General features: G+C 34.0%; 3 protein-coding genes across 3 annotated transcripts; all 3 read left to right on the top strand.

The window, feature by feature from the left end:
- Positions 1-3,180: 3,180 nt before the first annotated feature.
- Positions 3,181-6,638, top strand: LOC122587376. Its single transcript, XM_043759526.1, has 4 exons — positions 3,181-3,447; positions 3,546-3,631; positions 4,397-4,642; positions 6,330-6,638. The coding sequence occupies exons 1-4, from the start codon at positions 3,324-3,326 to the stop codon at positions 6,504-6,506; spliced, it is 633 nt and encodes a 210-aa protein (XP_043615461.1). The 5' UTR covers positions 3,181-3,323; the 3' UTR covers positions 6,507-6,638.
- A 1,354-nt stretch (positions 6,639-7,992) lies between these two features.
- LOC122586807 (plastocyanin-like) lies at positions 7,993-8,684 on the top strand. The gene has a single exon (XM_043758797.1). The coding sequence runs from the start codon at positions 8,086-8,088 to the stop codon at positions 8,584-8,586; it is 501 nt and encodes a 166-aa protein (XP_043614732.1). The 5' UTR covers positions 7,993-8,085; the 3' UTR covers positions 8,587-8,684.
- Positions 8,685-10,455: 1,771 nt separating this feature from the next.
- LOC122586808 (plastocyanin-like) lies at positions 10,456-11,141 on the top strand. The gene has a single exon (XM_043758798.1). The coding sequence runs from the start codon at positions 10,528-10,530 to the stop codon at positions 11,026-11,028; it is 501 nt and encodes a 166-aa protein (XP_043614733.1). The 5' UTR covers positions 10,456-10,527; the 3' UTR covers positions 11,029-11,141.
- The last annotated feature ends 244 nt before the right edge of the window (positions 11,142-11,385 follow it).

An 11,385-nucleotide genomic window follows, 5' to 3' on the forward strand; every position in this document is an offset into this window, starting at 1 on the left:
ACATTCCAGGATACTAATCTCACAAAAGAAATATAAACAGTAACAAAAGAAGTATGAACAGTTGTGAGTCTCGTACACAAGCCAAACAAGTAGAAGAAAAGCATGCATTTAAGATTATTGTACTCGTTTAGTCGATGCTTTACACATAGAAAGTACTTTCAACTATACAATCATGCTCCCTATGAATATATAATATTTGTTGAATTAATGTAAAGAAGATGAATACTCGTATCATATATGCAACGCAACATTTTATTGCTCTAATCGAGTTAGCATTTACCAATAGATGTTATGACTTTTTGTCTTCTTGAGTTTTCTTAAAGGTAAGAAGTGAAAGTAAATAAAACGATTTGGATAGAAGATTTTTAAATTCTAACTAGATAGATAGCCGCACGATGCAGCGGCGGTATACTGCGGCGGTGGGCGGAAGTAACAACGGTTGATGGTAGTAATTTTCATATCAGCGTCAACAAAATTGCGGGTTACAAAAAAGGGACAGTAGCGCGACTGAATTTAGGGTGGAGAGAGTATTATGGGAATAAAAAAAATATCTAAGGGTAAATAAGGTATTTCAAAAACAGAAAATAATTAACAGGGGGGATTTGTTTAAATAGGGAGTATAGATATAGATATATTATTACTCTTATTACGTAATCAAAATGATCGTGAACACTAACTAAAAAGTAAAAAGTAAAGTGTAAAACAATATATTATATTCTAAATATTTTGTACGTGGGCATAGGAATTGAAGGAATGAATTTAATGGCCAATTTGTTGTGGCATGTGAGAATATTGATCATTAGTAATGTCTTTCTCACAAATAGTGAAGTATTCAAAAAAGAAAACAAAAAACAAAAAAGGTAAGTCTAAGGGTAAATAAGTAATTTTAAAGGCAGAATAAATTTATTAGGGAAGGGGTTGATTTCTTTTATTAGGTAGTAGAGATAGAAAAAAAAATCACCCTAATTTTAAGATGATCTGAAAAGAAATAAGTATATCATTTTTTTCTATTCACTTATTATCCTGTTTTTTCTCATAAAAAACAAACTCAAGAATACAACATTACTCCAAAAACACTGTCAATGAGTAAGGCTATCTCCAATGGAGGCGCCCTTAGGTACCCTTGGATATCCTTTGCCGTTGAAGCTTGTCCAAAACTAAAGATTTTTTTAAGGATGCCCTTACCTAAGGGCATACCCTTACTTGTTTTTACTTAATATATTTTTGTTTTTAGTTGGAGGTAAAAGGATATGTAAGGACATGTAAGGATGTTTGTATGGTTGTAGATAAAATTATAGGATTTGAAGGATTTATAAGGATTTGTAAGGATATAATGTGGCAGCTCAATGACGCATAAGGACATCCTTAACATTGGAGATAGTCTAATTAACTAGATCAATGCTAAAGTGTTAACAATTTGTATGTTGAAATGCTTAATCACTCAAAAGTATGATTTTGTTAATTTTACGTAGCTGTATTGAAATGGTGTTAAACATCCAGTTATAAATTTACAATTACTAAGATATATCAATATTAAGATTAAGACTATCATACAACCAAACAATGGATTTTATTTAAACTAAATTAATTAATAAAATTAAGTAAGAGTTTTTATTATTATATTTATACTACTATATAAAAAATTTTCATCCTTTAATTTTTAAAATATTTATAAAATAGCTAATTTGAAAATGACTCAATTGCCCTTAATGAAATATTCCTTTTGGAAAGAGTGGTGATAAATTACCCAATTTGCCCTTAAATGAACTAATTTAAACCCTAAATTCTTATCTTACTAATTTACACCATAAATCTTTATTTTTTAAAATATTTCTACTATCTCCTTTACATTAACCTACACAATCGACGCCGCCACCACTACCAACCGTTGTCGTCGTCATCGCCGCCGCATAACGCGAGTACCGTACTAGTTTAAACTAAATTAGTTAAGCGAAAGACAACGCATTTGGCCACCAAAATAAGCAAGCGAATGTTTTTAAACTAGCAAACATTATTGTTAACTAAATCAATTTATAAAAATCGTTTATCGATAATTACTTTAACCAAATAGGGTTGATAGTTTATCAGTAAATTAATTGTATTTGGTTTCCTATCAAGATTCAAGTCTTGAGAGACTAGTATTTTCGTAATATCTCAAGTTTCATCTTAAGTATTTGAGTATGATGAGTAAGATAGTTTCCAATAAGAAAATAAATCATTTTAATTTAACTATAAGATCAAAATCATTGTTTAGCAGTTAAATCCTGGGTATATCTATATATTTATATTACTTTATAAAACATTTACTCATTCCAAATTTCTTATAAAAAACTTGATCTATTCAAACTACTCATCTTCTTTATTAACTAATTTAAATATCTCAAATTAAAATATCTATAACACCATTAATGAAATGGATAATGTTATATATGCCTAACATATAGGCCCAAAACATGTGTAAAACATTTAATGGATGACACTTGGAAGCCTTTCACATACATTCCATGCCTAAAACATTCCAAGCCTAAATCATGTCATGTGTCAATATTATTTAGATATATCAAACATTTTTGAGAATGGAATTATCTATAACATATATCCATCAACTATTAAAATAACTACATTAAATCTTTTACATTAACTACTTTTATATTAATAAACCCACCACCATCGTTCTAGCCAACGCAATACTGTTATATGGCGTGAGTATACGTCTAGTACTTCTTAACATAGGACTTTTTTATTAAAAAAAAACTAGCTGAACTGCCAAAACTAGCCCGATTAATTACTCAGAATTCACTATTATAAATATAATCACCTAATATATTCATAATATCTTTAATAAAAATTATTACAATGTACATCTTTCGAACCCCCCCCCTTTACATTGATAACCACACACTATGGCCACCACTATCGCCGTTATCTATCACCACCCATTACCGTCACTACTACCTAATGTCGCCACATGTCTCATCACACGGGCATGCATCTAATAAAAAATAATGTCGCTGAACCTAACTCACCGTTTAAAAAACCTAGATTGCGGTAATTTTATCGTTAATTTACCAAATTTTAACTATATTTTTAACTGTAAAATTCTTGATACCGAAGATACTTTCGCCATTTTTCTAATAATAAACAAACATATTTCAATAAACCCTTACCACTCACTCAATTCCTTAAAAATCTATACTTTGATCAAAATTCAACCCATCCGAAATCGCAATCAAATTCCTTCCGTTAATCAACGAATTTCAGTTTTCAATCTCACTTATTATAATTAAAAACAATAATTAATCAATCAATTATTTCTAATAATAATGGAAACCCTAATTTCATCAGCATCAATTGTATCTTCTTCTCATCCAAAAGTTTCAATCTTTTTCCCAAAATCCAAACACCCATTTACCAAAAGACTCACTAGCTTCACCGTTTCATCCAAAAGTTAGTATCTTTTTTCATAATTTTTTTGTGGGTGTTTTGTAATTCTGTATATTTTTTTTTATTATAAATAATAAAGTCTTTTCTTTTTTCTCTTTCAGATGATGATAATGAGCTTGGTTTTAGCTCTGAGTGTGATGATGTCACTAGTATTGTCCCAGTTTCCAGAAATCAATCTTTTTCTAAGGTGATCATTTTATTATATATGCGTGTTTGTTTTTCTCTAAGTTTTAGTTTCTGTTATAAATATATATGCCATCTGTTACACAAGCTGTGGAATTTTTGATATTATCCTTGCAACTGTTTCGGTTTCGAAGAGGTTACTTATGAATATGGCAACTTAGCTGATGTTTTTTTGAAGTATTTGATTAATACTTTGATAGGATTTAAGAGGAGGACTTGATTCGATTCCGTTTCATTGTTGGGTTTGTTTGGTTTTTAGGACTTTAAGCCATGCATCTCAATGAGTTAAGCTCTAGCTAGGAAACTGAATCAAGTTGATCTTTTTAATCCTATTAATAATCGAACATGATTACGGTTGGTTAAACAGGCCAAAAGTGTGTTTTTTGTTGGATCCAACCTGCAAATTATTTTTAATAAAATACGTAAAAAATATCATTGTTGGACTAGTATAGTTTTTGTAACCATTTTTAGAAAACTAGTTAGCGTGTTGTATGCATTTCGTTTTTCATTGGACGTACTAGAATCTACTGTATCGACCCGTTACCAAACTTGTTCTATGCATAGCATGGTTAACCGAGTCAAAAGAAGGCAAAAATGGTGTTTTGATTGCAATCATTTATATATCTCTAAAAGTTACGCTTTTTGACCTGTTACTGAAACCCCATCCACCCGTTTTAACATTTTTAAGATATATTGGGAAAAAATGGCAGAAGTGTTGGCCTGTATATGAATTTAGGTGTTTGATTCACGTCGGATGTTCTTTATGTAGGATGATGCTATGGGATTGGTTTTGAGTGCAGCAAATGTTAGGGGTTGGACAACTGGGTCAGGTATGGAAGGGCCGCCGGCACCTGCAGAATCTAATACCGAGAAGATCACCACCTTTCCTTGGTCCCTGTTCACCAAGTCTCCAAGACGTCGTATGCGTGTTGCCTTTACCTGTAACGTGTGTGGTCAAAGGACAACTCGGGCTATTAATCCTCATGCGTATACTGATGGTACCGTCTTTGTGCAGGTACTCGACTTGTTTTATTCTATATTCGCTATATTTACTTATATCCAATGTTTATTTTGTAATATTCGAAAGATGGATTGCTTAGTGTGTAAAACATTACTGCATAAGGGGAGATCTGTTTCCATATGTTGGAAGGGTTGAGCATTATGTTCAGTTAATATTTTTTACTTCTTGTGCTCTTTTCTTGCGACAGCCTGACATGTACAAGGGTCTTAAGGAAAGAGTCATGATACTTGTTCGGAAGGATTATTGAATTTATGAAAACTGAATTCATGATCGCCTTTTTAAAAGAGTAATTTGTGAACGAGAGTATAAAGGGAGGATCTAAATGTTAAGGGTGTGTTTGTATGGCCTATTTTGGATACAGGTTTATGGTATTGGAATAATTCCATGTGTTTGTATTGGGTATATGGGTTTACAAAGTGGCAATTAAAGATGTAAAATAGTGCTTTTGTAATTGTAATACCCAACCAATATGGTGTCTTTGATCGGGTTTTGACATCTTGGCAGGTTTTTTGAAATCTCTCTCTTTCTGTCTCTCTCTCTAACTTATTCTTTCTAATGATTTTTTACTTTTTGTTCTGTTAGATGTTAATATAATCTTCTAAACTCAATTTCATTTTATAAAATAAACATATTTATCAAACTATCATATCTTTTCTCTTTCCTACTTTTCTTTCAAACTTATACCTAGACATTAACTTTTCTTTTTTTCAGTATGGTAACAGGCTAATAGGCTATTACCATACCATTTTACAACCAAACACTTATTAAACGATAACTTGTCAGTTTAATGCACGAGACTTTTCATATTTCTGCCAACCTATACATAGAGTATAATGCTAGAGGATTTCAGAATACATACCCTTTTATGATGTCAGCAAGAGTTAGTTGAACCTTCTCCACCCGATATATGACGTTGCTTATAATTCAACATTAGGGAAATTAAGAGGAACTTCATATTATGTGAGTAGTATATTAGTATCCAGTTTGGAGTTAAGATAGAGGTGAAAATTTGTGTCACTGTCATTTAGTTATGGGTCAACTTGGGTTGTGTTGTTATCACAAATGGGTCAAATATATCCTTTTCCCAGAAGGGAATGAGTCAAACAGGTTGAAGGTAGCCCTGACTGTCCCAAAAGTTTTTCACTTGCTCCTCTTAATTTGTTCTTATTCTAAGGTTTAGGTTATTATCGTGATAATATAAATTTTTTTGATTGTAATAATGTAATATACAAATCATTAATATTAAAGATGGATCATCCCAACATGGCCTGTTTCAACCTGTACTTAAAATTGACCCACTGCTTAACCATGTAAACAACCCATCTTGTCACATCTAACTATGGGCGTAGGCCAAGTTTGTTTAGACTGGTTCTAGTGGTTGGAAGATGCTAAAAAATCTTGGAGGCGCAAAAAATAAGTTCTTGTAGTTCTGTGTCGCCTAGTGAGTTACTAGGAGTGGATCAGTTGACGGGTGGCAGAAGTTTCATCTCACTTGAGTCTGGTTTCTTGGAAATACACACACACCATGTTAGCAGTGTCTTCTTCACCTGCTTTTGGGTAGTGTTTGTGACCACTCTTTGTATTACCCGTGTGTGTGTGTGTGTGTAGTGTCTTCTTTGTTATATCTCACTGGATGATGATTTGCATATGCTGATGAATCTGTTCGCCTGATTGGTTGCAGTGTTGTGGATGCAATGTATTTCACAAGCTTGTAGATAATCTGAATCTATTTCATGAGATGAAATGCTATGTGAATCAATCCTTCAATTATCAGGATCCGAATGCTGATGCTAGCAGTCTTGGCTTCAAGTATCTTGACATGGATGATGAAAATGATGACATATTTCCACTCTTATGAGGTCCACTCTTAGAGGTGAAAGTTACGTTATGCAGATATTTATATGTACATTCTTTTCGCTGTAAACATAACATGTGGTGTTAATGGGCTTGTAAATATATTCCTAATCACTTTAATACTTTGTGGCATAAATATGTTTGTGTTCCATTTTTCTAGCCTTCACAGTTTTCCAATTGCACAAAATACGTGGCAGAAGGTATCGTGTATTTTAAAAAGGGCAAATGGATTCTGGTCATAACGAAGATATATATGCGAGGTCAAAAAGGGCTGGATTAAAAAAAAAAAAATTTCATTATCTGCATTTCGTAGATAATCAATGTGTTAAATATGATTTAGAAATATATATGCATTTGGTATTGGTTTACAGTGGGTGATCTGGAGGTCCATGTCATCTTCATCTCCACACTTGTGGTGTCTGATATGGAGTGTCGTCCTAAAGCCGCTCGGAATGGAGGGGAAAGGTCGGTCTAGTTTTTGTTTTCCCCTTTCATCCCGCGGTCATAACATAATTAATTCAACTGGCGTGTCCGAGGTGTGATGAGAAAATGATGTGGCATTCGTGGTAATCCATGTTGCCATATTAGGACGATGCAAGCATTGGGATATATTTTCATTCAAATCACTCATTTTACTCATTAGAGTTTTTGCCAAATCTTTTTAGGATTTTGTTAGACTCTAAACATTGCCAATAAGTAAATATTAATCGTCTTAGTTAAACTCATATTTCATTTATGATCAAATTGTGTTTTATATGTATTAGTCAAAATTGAAGTTAAGTTCCAGGTTATGTAACACGGAAGTTGAGTTTACCTGGTACAGAATTTTTTTGTTTTGAATCAATTAAGATGTTTCATTTCTACTATTGAGCTGTAATTAGCAAAAGCATCTGGCCCTTTACTAAACAAATGCACAAGTGTTGACCACTACAGAAATGTTCAAAAAATATTCTACACTTGCAATAGTTTTAGTAGGATTTGGTATTGAAGATCACTAAATAAACTCGTATAGACAAAGTTAGTAAGATGCTTGTATTGTATATCATGATACATTGATGATTTGTATTGTATATTCTTGTTTTCCACATAATTTCCACCAATCAAAAATCTCCTTATCAAAGCAGGAAGATTGGGTCAAGTGGTTAACACCCTTGCCTCTAGAGACAGAGGTTATGAGTTCTATCCTCATCTCTTGCAAAGTCGGAGGTCCTTTTCTATCCTTAGATAGAACCTGGAAACAGTCTCTCTACACCGTCGTGGTAGGGGTAAGCATGTATACATATTAACCTCCCCATACACCGTCGAGGTATTGGGACCCAAAACCCGTAAAAGACGTCATTTGGCGTTGGTTACTTACTAAAAATCTCCGTATCAAATAAGTAGATAGATAGCATTGCCGACATGGACCAATAGCATCAAACCATACAAAAGAGATGACTCTTTTCTCAACCCATCACTCCATATTACATTATTGATAATTAATTATTATCCAACCCCCAACCACAGAAGTCAATCCATATAAACCAACCGTATCACTTTCATATCCTTCCCACAAGCACAAAAGCCTCAAATTTTCTTTCCCAATGGCAAGTGTAACATCTTCTGCTGTTACCATCCCATCATACACTGGCCTTCAGGCGGTTGCATCAACCGCCTCTAAGGCCAATAGTGTAAAGGTGGCAGCCGCCCCCTCAAAGCTTTCAATGAGAGCCTCATTAAAAGATATTGCAGTGACGGCTGTTGCCATTTCAGCCAGCGCGTTACTTGCAAGTAACGCGCTGGCTTTTGAAGTCTTGCTTGGCGACGATAGTGGTGGCTTGGCTTTTGTGCCATCTTCCTTTAGTGTTGCAGCAGGCGAAACGATTGAGTTTAAAAACAACATTGGCTTCCCACACAATGTTGTTTTTGATGAAGATGAAATCCCATCTGGTGTTGATGCAGCCAAGATATCAATGGAGGAGGATGAATATTTGAATGCAAGTGGTGAAGTTTATGCAGTGAAATTAAGTGAGAAAGGGACTTACAAATTTTACTGTTCACCACACAAAGGTGCTGGTATGGCTGGCACCGTTACCGTAGAATAAGTTTATCTTGGTTGCTTAAATTTTTATCATTTCGAATAAACTTTGAAAAAAAAGCTTGTTATGTAAAGAGTTGAATGGAATCCAACTTTATACTTTAACCATTGGATTAAAATTTAATATTTAAATCTTGACCGTTTGATAGATCAACTTTAGAGGATTCTAATTTGTGGTGACGTTTTACATTTATACATACATATAAAGGTATGTAACTTTTATAAGCATGCATTTCTTAATTGTACCCACTAATTGGCGGATCTTGGTATTATTACTAGTACAATTTTATTGTTTTTGTAATATATGCTCAATGATAATTGTTCTGGGTGTTATAAATTCCTGATCATGAAGTTCAATCCGTTTACCAGCTGGGTATATCTAGCTCAATTATAGTTAAATACCAATTTGATTATGTATGTAGCTCCTTAGTCAGACCTGCAAATAAATTCATCTACAAGCATATGCAATTACATTTGTACTTCCTGACTGAATATAACCTGGTAAGGCTAATCCTGTTTGAGCAGAAAGTCACGGTTCAAGTAAGGAAAATGTTTATGCACCCTTACGGCCTTACCTACTCTAGTTAACCCTAGGAGCCTTTATGCACAGAGATTGCCCTTTATTTGGTATTATGTTCGTAAATTATAGATACGGGCCACTTCTCGAGTACAAAAAAGAAAAATCTTCTATATGAGTCTAAACATTATCTGATTAAAGCGTTAGGGAGGTTTGATATAGCACCAAGAAACTTGTCACCAACATCAGGGAAATGTTCATAGTATGGTGATGAGCTTACTTTCCCATCTGCATAGTACTTGAGAAGATGGACTGGTAACGGAGTAAAATATTCAGAACTGAACCTTTACCAGTTCTCTTCTGCAAACTCATTTATATACCGCACACAGTCTAAACTTTCTGGCTCCTTAAAGTAATCTTGGATGTTCCTTAAGTGTTCGGCCCATAGTGGCATTTTAAAACCTCATGCCTGAAATTTGCATTGGTGATATATAATTAAAATTCCTTGAGAGAGAGGAAAATCTGTAGTTTACAGTAAGGAGCAATTTTACTAGACCACACTAGAGGAGGCAATCTCTGTTCATTTACATACGGACTAGGATGATTTGGGGTATGTTTTAATAAGTTAAGCAGTTAAGTACAAAATTAGCTTAAAAGGAAATGGTCAAAAATGGTTCAAAGTGTTTTGGTGGAGCATAAAGTCTCCTAAAACCATTATATAATCATATCTCACACAATACCTTCCTATAGATCATTTAAACTTAGGGAGAAATGGGTTAACCCGAACCCACTTGACAAAAGTATCCATTTTGACATGTTACCTAACCACCCAACTTACCACCCGCAACAGTTGAGTATACTAACCTGACCATGTAGGTGCATATTCTGTTGAGCCCATGTGTGTTGAGGCCGATTCGCGGATAATCACCCATGGCTGTCTCTGCATGTCTTGAGCCAGCCATGGATCGGTGGTTATTGATGACTGATCGTAAATATCACATATTCATCATCAACTATTATTCCTTTTGCATGTACATAAATCATGAACCTTCCGTTCTGATATTTTAAAGTTGCAATAGGTTTAGCAGAATTTAATTAATATCATGATATATTGATGATTTGTATGTATATTCTTATTATTCGCATGTGCTCATAGCCTCATAGTAAACAAATAAGGCTGGTTTAGGATTTTCTACATAATTGTCAACCAATCAAAAAATTCCATATCAAACAAGTAGATAGATAGCATTGCCAACATGGACCAATAGCATCAAACCATACAAAAGAGATAACTCATTTCTCAATCCATCACTCCTTCATATTACATTATCTAAACACAAACCACACAAGTCAGTCCTTATAAACCAACCATATCACTTTATAATCCCATATCCTTCCCACAAACACCAAAACCTCAAACATTCTTTCACAATGGCAAGTGTAACTTCTTCAGCTGTTACCATCCCATCATTCACTGGCCTTAAGACGGTTGCATCAACCGCCTCAAGGGCCAGTGGTGTAAAGGTGGCAGCCGTCACCCCAAAGCTTTCAGTGAGAGCCTCACTGAAAGACGCTGCAGTGACTGCTGTCGCCATTTCAGCCAGCGCGTTGCTTGCAAGCAACGCACTGGCAATTGAAGTCCTACTTGGTGACAACAATGGTGCCTTGGTTTTTGAGCCAGCCAACTTCAGTGTTGCATCAGGCGAAACAATTGTGTTCAAAAACAACATTGGGTTCCCACACAATGTTGTTTTTGATGAAGATGAAATCCCATCTGGTGTTGATGCAGCCAAGATTTCTATGGATGAGCAAGATTATTTGAATGCAGGTGGTGAAACTTACTCAGTGGCATTAACTGAGAAAGGGACTTACAGTTTTTACTGTGCACCACACCAAGGTGCTGGTATGGTTGGCAAAGTTACTGTAAACTAAGTTTATCTTGGTTGATTCATTTTTATCATTTATGAATAAACTTCAAAAAAAAAAAGCTGGTTTTGTAAAGAGATGATTAGACCAAGATTTATCCAATCTCTATTATTATTATATATTTAGTTGTGTTGTGGTGCAGTTTTTACATATTTACATACATATAGAGGTATATTACTTTTATAAGTATGCATTTCTGTATTGTACCTACTAATTGATGGATCTTGGTATCATTGACTATTAATCACTGCTCTATTACTAGTACAATTTTATTGTCTTTGTTATAGATGTTCAATGATAATTGCTATGGTTGTTATTATTATACACAAATAAGTGGCTTTTATAAAGAATCTAAAGAAAAGA

The sequence above is a fragment of the Erigeron canadensis genome, chromosome 2, assembly GCF_010389155.1.
Source record: "Erigeron canadensis isolate Cc75 chromosome 2, C_canadensis_v1, whole genome shotgun sequence".
NCBI lineage: Eukaryota > Viridiplantae > Streptophyta > Magnoliopsida > Asterales > Asteraceae > Erigeron > Erigeron canadensis.

Excerpts from the sequence above, each read along its gene's own strand:
- LOC122586807 (XM_043758797.1), top strand. The coding sequence starts at position 8,086 with ATGGCAAGTGTAACATCTTCTGCTGTTACCATCCCATCATACACTGGC.
- LOC122586808 (XM_043758798.1), top strand. The coding sequence starts at position 10,528 with ATGGCAAGTGTAACTTCTTCAGCTGTTACCATCCCATCATTCACTGGC.
- LOC122587376 (XM_043759526.1), top strand. The coding sequence starts at position 3,324 with ATGGAAACCCTAATTTCATCAGCATCAATTGTATCTTCTTCTCATCCA. Across the intron at positions 3,448-3,545 it reads CTTCACCGTTTCATCCAAAA|ATGATGATAATGAGCTTGGT; the intron begins GTTAGTATCTTT and ends TTTCTCTTTCAG. Across the intron at positions 3,632-4,396 it reads GAAATCAATCTTTTTCTAAG|GATGATGCTATGGGATTGGT; the intron begins GTGATCATTTTA and ends TTCTTTATGTAG.